This window comes from Anneissia japonica, unplaced genomic scaffold (assembly GCF_011630105.1).
Source record: "Anneissia japonica isolate Jap-2015-1 unplaced genomic scaffold, ASM1163010v1 scaffold288039_len1115542_cov189, whole genome shotgun sequence".
In the NCBI taxonomy this organism is placed as follows: domain Eukaryota; kingdom Metazoa; phylum Echinodermata; class Crinoidea; order Comatulida; family Comatulidae; genus Anneissia; species Anneissia japonica.
Window position 1 is genome coordinate 465,132 of NW_022726160.1, and position 10,886 is coordinate 476,017.

Sequence of the window (10,886 nt, forward strand, 5' to 3'; positions counted from 1 at the left end):
TACTCGTCAAATCGGGGGAAACATTCTAGCGTTTATAACTTCTTTATTATACATCGTAGAACCACAGACTCAACGGCTGGTAGTTCGGGGAAGATACACCTAGACGATAACGTACAAATGACATATATGTCTGTTGTGTTATTTTGCCGGTAGTACACTCGAGCGGTACAAGTGGGGGCGCCCTCTGAACATATGCCAACCCATGCAAAAAGCGGACGAGATAAATCGCACTTGGCATAGTCAGTAAAAAGTTCTATCACAGTGCCATCGACGAGTATACTCGCCCCCTAATATTTTCCCGCCAATTTATTAGACACTTCATTTTGATGACATATGACTAGATAAAATTTCAAAAAAGCATGTTTGTAAATGTAAACTTGTTTTGGCACACGTGAAGGAACCTTAAAAAAAGGTCTGGCAGTCAACGTGTTAATCCCATTTGCCTATTATCGAAGATACTAGACAGATAGAGAAAAAACTTGTTCCATCGAAATGCATGATGGGAATACAATGGGGCGCCGCGTACGACTGGATCTAAAAAACTTCTGCCACCGTTACATAACTGTGAATACATAACCTCCTTTTGCGGATGTTGAATTCATTGCCATTATTCATAAGATACACACAAGTAGGCATAAATAAATCGAAACAATAAAATGACAGAAAACTTGCATTATAAAAAGAGAAGGGTGCCGCGTAGGTCTGGACCAATTTCCGCCTCATTATTTATTTTTTGCTATGCGAGTGCTCTATCTTGTATTTCTAGTATCTTTGCTATTTAAATCTATATTTAGTATCTACCGTCTGAAGAGAGATCGAACATGTCGTTACTAACGTACAGTTGAGGGCGCATTTTCAGGTCTCTGATCGTTCACGTGGTAGTTACTCACTGGAACACGTTTAGAATAAGACTCTGTGTCTACTTCACTCAACCTAATCAACAAGGCCTCTGTGGTCGAGTTGGTAAGACGTTCGCATGGTAAATTTAGTACTATTTTAGTAACAATTCAGTGCTTTCATTTCAGATATTACCAGAGGCAGTAATAGAGAGCTTTTAATTGCACGACGCGGTAGAATTTAGAACGTAACTAATATTTCATCTGCGCATGTGAAACCATCAAATTCTCCCTGTCGTGTGGATTCTAGGACGCAGTTTCACTAAATCAGCATTTGTGCAGAGAACGTAGGATGGTCACGCATGAGTGAACCCGTTCTAGAGTCGCGTTGTCGCGCAGATCGAAAGCCCCCTAATATTTCAGATGATCAATTACCATAAATGAAAGGACACATTTTAGCTTTTTACTTGGAAATGTATTTTTAGGAAATTCAGACACAAAGAACATATCAAAAGTCCTTATGAAAATGTCTTGCTGCTCAGTTGCTAGTAATGTGTTATACAAAATTAGCATATTTACATTATACTTTACAATACATGATTTATTCCAGTAGTGGTGCAAGCATTTGCCCAACATGGGTTGGGAGGAATGCTTTGTCTCTGAAGGGGAGGGGAATGATGTCCCCAACAAGAATGTTTGATTCAACATATTAGGGATTACACAGGATTTTTTTTCTCCCCGAAAAATATAAGCGGGCCAGATATCTCCAGGGAAGAACAACCTTCCAGTTTTTCAACTGTCACTACCACTGGTTTAACTCACCAAAAGAAAATACAGACGAGGTGCCTTTTCATAACATATCAATTCAAGAGAAAGAACATCTCTTTTCAATTTCATAGAAATCAAGAAATAAATACTGGTCACCCTTTATATTACAGACCCCTCAATTAAATACCACTTTTTTGTGGCCCCAAATTAACAAATGTCTTTATTATTTGTATTAGAAACAGAAGTTGCTAAAGACCCCAGTCCCAACAATGGTCTTTATTTGGAGGGAGACATGTATTAGATTTTACTGTGCCAACTGTTGGCAAATAATTCACCCACAAGCTTAATATCTTGTTAGCTCACATTCAAATATTTTATCCTTCTTTTCTTGTTGAAAATTTACAAATCCTGCAACTAAACTTGCTTTGATGCAGCATTATAGATATACATAATGTCCCCTGACACCATTGAATGGTAACCATTGCTGTCATGGTAGAATACCAGCATTCTTTTGAATACTAACATGTCTTCTCTGTATAAACTTTTTAAAATACTTAATAAAATTATCCTCTAAGTGGCAGAGAGTTTTTAACATAATTTCTATGAATTACTAAATTTTAAAACTTTCAGATTACAAAAATTGGTGTATCAGTCACAGGTATTGTATTCACAGTGTACAATTTCATGGCTAATTAAACCCTCTACTACCATAATAAAAGCAGTTTTATCAGGGAGAGAATTTTCATGATCATTAATAATTTAAATTGATAAATAATCATTGCAACAAGTAAATTATTGTAAAAAATAAATAAGAACATTACATATACCAAAATTTTACTGAGGATAATTTTTGTAATAATGGGTAACTGTCTCTTATCAAGCACAAGTTGCAAAAGATTGTCAGTAGCCATGATCAGTATAAGGCAGGCATTATCAGGACACCAGTATGAGTAAATGACTAATGACAGTGGCTACATGAGTTGATATATTTTGTCAGTTAAAACCCAGCCATAATCAGGAAACCAGCAGCATCAATGGCTGCACAAGTTGCAAGAAGTCATCAGTAAAAATGCAGCCATAATCAGGACACCAGCAGCATTAATGGCAGCATGAGTTGTAAAAGGTTGTCAGTAAAATTGCAGCTATAATTAGGACACCAGTATCATCAATGGCTGTAAGAGTTACAAGAAATCATTAATAAAAAGGCAGCCATAACCAGGACACTAGCACCATCAGTGGCTGCAGAGTTGCAGGAGGTCATCAGTAAAACTGCAGCTATTAATCAGGACACCAGCAGCATCAATGGCTGCAAGAGTTGAAAGAACTTGATAAAAAAAAGGCAGTCATAATCAGGACCCCAGCAGCATCAGTGACTGCAACAGTTGCAAGAGGTTGTCGATAAAACTGCAGCTATAAGTCAAGACACCAGCAGCATCGATGGCTCCAAGAGTTGAAAAAGGTTGTCAGTAAAATGGCAGCCATAATCAGGACACCAGCAGTATCAGTGTCTGCACAGGTTGGAAGAGGTCGTCAGAGGAGGCAGCCTAGATGAGGACAAAAATCCTGTTGCTTTCATCACTCGCGTTCACTGAGCTGTCGTCCAGTTAGTGACACAAACAAGAGCTTCACAGTCATTTACTTTTTGAACATCTCAAGCTGATCTTGGTATTCAGAGTATAATCGCTGGAGTTTTAGGTTAGTACCAATTATTGGCAATATTTCCTCCAGTAACTTTCTCTTATTCAAACCCTTCAAAAAAGAAAATCAATTTTCCATTTAATACATTTCTGTTGAATATTTTGTTATTACTGTTTAAAGCCATTTTTATGCTACTACGTGTTAATAAAATGTATATTAGATATCATAAATAATTAAATTTTAGGTATACACTTCAAAATTATACAGCAAAGAATGTACTGCTTACTAGGACATGTGATTCCCATGAGCTTGTATCTGCGTCTGCTTTATAGCATGGTCCTAGCATCTCATCACAAACCTCCCGCAACCTACTCTCAACTCCTGGGAAAAAGGCAATCAAATATGGTACACTAAATGAAAATGCAACATATTCATATTTGTTATCTTCCAATTCATATTGTTGAAGCATGTTGCCAGAAATTACAACATTTATATTGACAATAATCTAAATATATAATACAGTATTAACGTCAAGGGTGGATCGGGGGCCAATCGAGAGAAACTACCCTAGGGGGTCCAGGGAACGAGTCTGTGAAATTGTTGTTTTCTAGATGCCCGGAAATAATCTCTGAGACATTTTGGGCGATCAATAATTTTTCTTATTTTCTTCTTTTTTTAGTTTCAAAAAGGGGAACTCCAGGGTCGGCTCGCCCCTCCCCATCCCCAAATCCGCCCTTGAACATTATTAATCCCAATGACAGGCACAACAATCAAAATTATAAATTATATTTTTACATAAGAATAATCTAGAGAATTATTCTCATGAAGAAATTAAGATACATAAAAGTCCATTTGAGAGCATCTTTACATTTCGTTTAAATCCCCATAAATTGGCAACAAATACCCAAAAGCCTACCTTCTTGAACCATGTACCTCACGCAAGTAAGCAACCAAAATTTGTACTCTTTGCCAGATTTGAGTACGAGCGCAGCATTGAGTTGGGACTCAAGGTGACTGAGTGTGGAAGACTTCTGCATTTGGGGACTAAGCTGAAAAACCCTTGAAGCACCAAACCTGAAAAGATATATTTAAGAGCATCTTGCATAAATGTAAATATATTATGGTCAATATTTACTTTCATTTTATTTATTTTTACTTATTTATTTAGGCACAAAACATGCAACATGGATTGTCAATAGCGAATATACTACTTGTAGATGCAATCCATTTCACATGACACTACACACAGACATGATGCTTTACACAAACTGAATTTTAATATGAGGTTTAGGGAGTGGAGTTGTTTTGGTCGAGAGAAATATCCTGCAACACTGACAGGAACTGAACCCAGGACCCTGGGATTGGAAGGCAAGCATCTTAACCACCAAGCTATTCAACTCTACTCCACTATTTTTATATTAATTGTTTGTGGGAATACCGAATGACAAATGGCCGACGTGACTTGAAGCAAAATTCCCAGTATTTAAAAAATAAATCTATAAAAAAATGGTTGTTTAATAGTGTAGTCTTGATTAAACTGCAACATATATTAAAATAGAACATCTTACAGCACTTTAAAGACAGCAGCATTTAACAAAAAAGGATCATAAGTGGAGTGGTCCTTATTCAAGAGCTGTGCTTATTCAAAAAGCGCTTATTCACTTATTGCAAAAAAAAACAAAAAAAAAACAACTCAATGCTATGTGTATATGGAGAGGATCTTAAGCAAAAAAACCACAATTCATATGCTAACTTTTTATTCTTACCGATTTGGCTTGCTTTGGAGAGAGCTTAGAGGTCCTTGGATTTGAACTGCTGCTTGTGCTAGTACACTGGTCTGGTGATCTGAACATGATTGTAATACATTATCTTTTTCATGTACCATCATCCTGAAAATATTAAATTTTAAATAATTATTAAGGAGTATCTCATTCAGCACTGTGAAGATAGAAAGATATGTAGTTATTTGTGGCTATCAGATACATACTATTATAAAGAAGTGAATACTATAACTAATACCACTACTGTACTATTTTTTTTTGAGAGCATACAAAACGTTTTTCTTCAAAATTTTGATACTAATAATTAAATACCCCTTTGCTACTTCACTTAACTCAGCATGATAAAAATGATTTGATTCAATGAAAAAAAACCAAAAAAACAATAATAATAATAATAATAATAATAATAATAATAATAATAATAATGAGAAACGAATAAGAGCACTGGCCATTCATAAACTATACATGTCATTTATAACACTACAAACTAAATACATTACTAAATATTTTGTTCTAAAATTGGACATTTATAAATGTAATACTGTCTCTTATACACATCTAGATGTGTATAAGAGACAGCAATGGGGAGAGCATACAAAACGTTTTTCTTCAAAATTTTGATACTAATAATTAAATACCCCTTTGCTACTTCACTTAACTCAGCATGATAAAAATGATTTGATTCAATGAAAAAAAAATTAAAAAAAAACAATAATAATAATAATAATACTAATAATAATAATATTAATAATGAGAAACGGATAAGAGCACTGGCCATTCATATACTATATATGTCATTTATATCACTACAAACTAAATACATTACTAAATATTTTATTCTAAAATTGGACATTTATAAATGTAATATATTTATTAACAATATATATATATATATACATACATATATACATATACATATATATATACATATATATATATATATATATATACATATACATATACACACACACATATATATATATATATATATATATCTAGTAATTTTTAAATTTGTTTGGAAAGCAACTTACCAGCAACAGAGGGCAGTATTAAAGGTAAACGACTTGCCGTTTGACAGTGTGATTATTGGGGCACCTGCATTAGTTATACTGACGTTTTCAACTGTTACACTAGACACTGCTACACCAACATGCACAGAAAAAAAGATTTATTAATATGAATTAAATATAAAATGGTTTATAGTAAAATTTAAAAAAAACAAAAAACAATAAACATTAAGATCTATTTACTGCTTAAAGGGATTTTAAAGTTGTTTTTTTCCCAATTATATTACACTACATTAACTATTAGTATACTTTTAAACTGTTTACATTTTAATTATTTTTAAAATGGTTAAACCAATTTTCAAGCATTTTTAAAACATATTTTTATTAGAATAAAATTTTAATCTGAATAATAGGAATATATCAATACCATTATTAATTTTATGATAATAATCAATGAATAAATAAATTTAATTTGCATACCTGGCATAATCGGAGTTAATGTTTCATTCTTAATAACTACTACTTGCTTTTTAATATCCCTGCAAAGTATATAGAAAAAAGATTTAGGAATTGGGAACTGAAACACAAAATTCACAATGAGATACTACAAATAAATATTGTATAGGAATTGCATTTGAAAATTATAGTATATTCTGACATCAAGAAAGAAGGGAAGACCAGTCGGCAGGTGTATAAACAATAACAAAGATAAAAGAAGCTCAATATAAAAACAGGCTACGTCCAGACACAACAACTTATGCTGGTGTAACGTTAATCAAGTGGCGTGAACTTGTACGCAGCACAGAAAACGACGGTATTAATGCAATCGCTGGTGTATGATAATCCACCAACCGACCCCAGGTTAATGTACACCACTAAGTTACAACAGTCATGCATCAATGATTTTGAATCCGAGCCAGGATTTGACCCATCATAAAAAGCGTAGATTTAAAAAACAGGAAATTAAAAGCGTGATTACAAAATTCCGTATGTAACACAAATACCTACGCTAGCATGAATTAAATTGTGCAGGCTAAACATTTCGCTAATTACATCTTGGATTAACACCCAGTGTTAGATAAGCCAGGTCGATCTCTAAGGTTTGAACATAGCCACAGGTACAACCCTTCGCAATAACTGAATGTGGAGACATGAAAAGAAGCTTCAATTGAACATCATCTTACCAAACAAAAAGTCTTGCCGATGCTAAGATTACTAGAAGGTACCACCCACCGCAATGCAGTCCACTGATTGGTTCACTTAAAATGATTGGTAGCGACTTCCTACGACCACCAATAGTATACACACTCACAGCTTTGTTTTCAGTTGCTACTGCGCAAAAGTGACTGAAAGAAGATTAAAGAATACAAACATCAACATCGTTACCAATACGATCATAATCTATATCATCAGCATCTTTCCATCATCATCATAATCGCCAACTCCATCTCAGCACACTTTTTCATTACGAACACTTTATTTCATTATCATTGTAATTCAGTAAATTGATGCTGCAAGTTATGGGTTAATCTCCTAGCTCTACCTATTAATTACATAATCATCACCATAAACATTATCATAGCATAAAAGGAAATTCAAATAAAATTATCATCAACCACCTTTACATTATTATCAACATAATGATCATATTTTATACAATCATCATCTTCACCACTCTATTTACATAATAATCATCCCAACCTTTACATCTACTTCATTAAATGAAAATACCAAGTTTATGATCTTTACAATAAAAAGATAACAAAAGCCTTATTATGTACCTGTTGCCAGCAGCTGCAGAAATGCGACTGGCTAACATATTGTTCCACAAATCCTCACCACCTTTCAAATACTTCAACCGGTGGAGGGTGACCTTGCCGCTACTGATGTCATTCTCCACCTCTAACATAACGCTTGCCTGATGATCGGTGCCTGTGGAAACCTGCACACTTAACGTTTTCTCTATCTTTGGAACTGGTAACTTCAGCCTGGGCTTGGAGGTGGATGATGGTGCTGTTGTAACAACCTTCGGAGTAACTTCTTGAGTAGACTGTAACAGAATATAATTAAAAGAAAAAAAAAATCATAAATGACCAATCACACAAGAGCTCTGAACAATTAAAATCAGTATTTAAATACCATAATTAAATAATTATAGAATCTAGAATGGCAACATTCATTTTAGAGTATTTTTTTTCTTCAGGAAACAACATACTGAAGAAATAGCTGTTTCTACAGCACTTAAGTTAAACACTAATAACATTATCCATAAAATTATACTTTCATAGCCTGGAATAAGTTATTCATGTGCTATGAAAACAGGTATTTATATATTTAAATTATTTCCTAAAGAGGTTTATAATTAATTCGTACACAGTCTATAAAGCCCTATGCAGACTATCACATTACTGCATATTTTGACAAAAACATGTGACTTGCCTAAATAAGTTCATGATGACATCACATCATGACCATATATAGGCACATCATGACTATATATAGGCATACAACAGTGAGGACAGAGCTAAAACAGCCCAATCATTCACACTGCTCTGCCTCTACTATTGTATAGTTTTTTTTGTTTATACGGACATGTTGTCCGAATTAAAGAACTGAATTGAAAGATGAAATTTTCTCTATACAATCTAGATATATGCCAAGAAATCTGTTTACTCACAGGAGGACCAATCATGGGTCCTTTCCTAGGCCCTGTCTTCACCTCTGTTACATTCTTTGTGTACTCTTTCCTTGGTCTTTTTGGTCCCGGTTTGAGGGAGCCCTCATCTTTCCGCTTACTGCCGGATAAGCTGCTGGGTGAGCCTGTGTTAGTCGTCTTTGGCGTTTCCTTAATTTTTGATGGTTCTTTGTTTCTGAAATCATGTTTTTTAAACCTCATATTACAAATTTTGTATGTTACATAGTCTAGTTAGAAAGGAGTACAGTATATTAGTTTATTAGTTCATATATATTATATATCTTTATTATTATTATTATATATTATATTAATTTATATTAGTTTGTATATTAGGTATTTAGTGGAGTAATGTCCCTACCCTACAATGCATAGTTTAGTTAGGGTGGGGTATGTAGAGCATTTAACCTTAGTGGAGTGACATCCCCACACCATGATGCTTAGTTCCCATTCTATTTTATTTTCTTGTGTTCAACTGAGCATTCAAATGATGATGGAGAGGAATATTAAAACTTACTTGTCAGAAGCGGCAGCAGCAACTGCAGCGGCGGCGGCAGCACAAGCAGCAGCGGCCGCAGCTGCTGCCACTGATGATGGTGACTGCGGCGATGGTGTTACTTTGGTCTTCTCAGGGGCAGTACTTCCAGAGGTGGCCTTTGACTTTTCGGTAAATCGTGAGTCAAGAGCTGCCATTGGCTTTAAATTTACAAATAACAATGGGATGTAAAATGATCAATAATTAATTAAAAAAAACAACAATTAATTTTGGTTAACTGTTATAAACTTAGATTGAAGATGGATGGGAACTCATGAAACTTCTTCTACAATCACTATCATCTTTTAATTTAAATCATCTACAAAATAAGGGGTCATCCATTATTTTCATCTTTTTAACGAGTGTACAAAACATACGCTGGTGGGAGGAAGTTGAAGGCATGTGTATGCTTTTAAAAAAGTACAAAAATGACGATTTGACCTATGTTTTTGTGCCTAGGCATTTCCCTAGAAAGCCAAAGTTTACCGTTATAAATTCACTGGTAAATGTTCAGTTTATCAACTGTTTATACACCGCGTCATCTTACATCCCTAATTAACGAAGAGTTGATAAGCATTATGTACTTACAAACAATTTCAAATACAAGGGAAATGCACTCTAGCTCCGTAAATCTGTAAGCCAGTAGCTGACAAAACCACACAGCCTGACACTGACAGTAGGGTAGCAGCATTGGGACCATGTGTTTCACTGTGCTAAGCCTTCCTTATTTCTTCTCCCTTCTTCTACAGTCTACTTCACTAGGCCAAACTCCTACATTTTAAATTCAATGGGCCTACATCACTCACTCAATTTAACATTTTAACACACAATTTATTATTTGTATTCCATGGATACACATGATGACAAATTTTACATAAATTTTACGTGTTATCTAATACTAAATACAATACCAGCAAGATTCAAGTCTAAGGTCTAGAGGCAGTGTGAAGTTGGCCTTCATCCAAAAAAAAACAAAAAACAAAACAAAACAAATCACGCACCACTAATTTAGGTGAAAGGTTAAACATGTGCTTTACTTCTTGCTGGTCAATTCTTAAACTTATGCTGCATTTTTGGCTGTTAACAGTTTGGAAAAACCTGGGCTATAAATCCTGCTGGTTTGTTGAATAGCGATGGATTTTTAAATTATTTATTGCCAGTGAAGCCCATGAGATGAAGTGAGTGATTGTAATGGGTTTCTTGTTTACATTCCAATGGCTATATGTGGCCAGGACTCTCTTGTTAACTCCCAATATACATTCTTAAAACCAATTAAAGTTAAGTTTATGCTGACAGCTCCATCTGGACCATTTGACAGTTCACTCTCAACCATCAGACAGCTCACTATGGACCATTTCTGCTGACAGGAATTTTTTGCCTCATGGCTTTCTACTTCCTCTGATGTCTATGTGGTAATAAATTTAAACAACATGAAATAGGCCATGGGCTGGAGGGGGGTTACCGTGCACCCCCCACAGTTAAACTTCCTTGGTATCATTTTGTTCCTACGGGCATATAGAACAAAAAAATTGATGTTAACAAGAAAAATATAGGGATGCATTGTATGTACTCGCGTCATTTGTAATGGTCGTTAGTGTTTTATGGTCAAAACTTTACTTTTTTTTTTTT

General features: G+C 34.5%; 1 protein-coding gene across 2 annotated transcripts in view; it reads right to left on the reverse strand.

Annotated features, from left to right (window-relative positions):
• Positions 1-1,289: 1,289 nt before the first annotated feature.
• The window catches only part of LOC117113030 (protein HIRA-like), a 19,527-nt gene continuing 9,930 nt past the window's right edge, over positions 1,290-10,886 (reverse strand). The window contains exons 15-24 of one of the 2 annotated variants that reach the window (XM_033256251.1): positions 9,240-9,418; positions 8,708-8,900; positions 7,812-8,080; positions 7,215-7,376; positions 6,511-6,569; positions 6,055-6,160; positions 5,009-5,131; positions 4,159-4,316; positions 3,529-3,623; positions 1,290-3,353 (exon numbers count right to left, since the gene is read on the reverse strand). In XM_033256251.1, the coding sequence (XP_033112142.1) occupies positions 3,240-3,353; positions 3,529-3,623; positions 4,159-4,316; positions 5,009-5,131; positions 6,055-6,160; positions 6,511-6,569; positions 7,215-7,376; positions 7,812-8,080; positions 8,708-8,900; positions 9,240-9,418 (1,458 nt within the window). In that variant the 3' untranslated portion in view covers positions 1,290-3,239. Of the gene's footprint in view, positions 3,354-3,528; positions 3,624-4,158; positions 4,317-5,008; positions 5,132-6,054; positions 6,164-6,510; positions 6,570-7,214; positions 7,377-7,811; positions 8,081-8,707; positions 8,901-9,239; positions 9,419-10,886 lie in introns of both variants that reach the window. The other variant, XM_033256250.1, reaches the window with a different exon arrangement.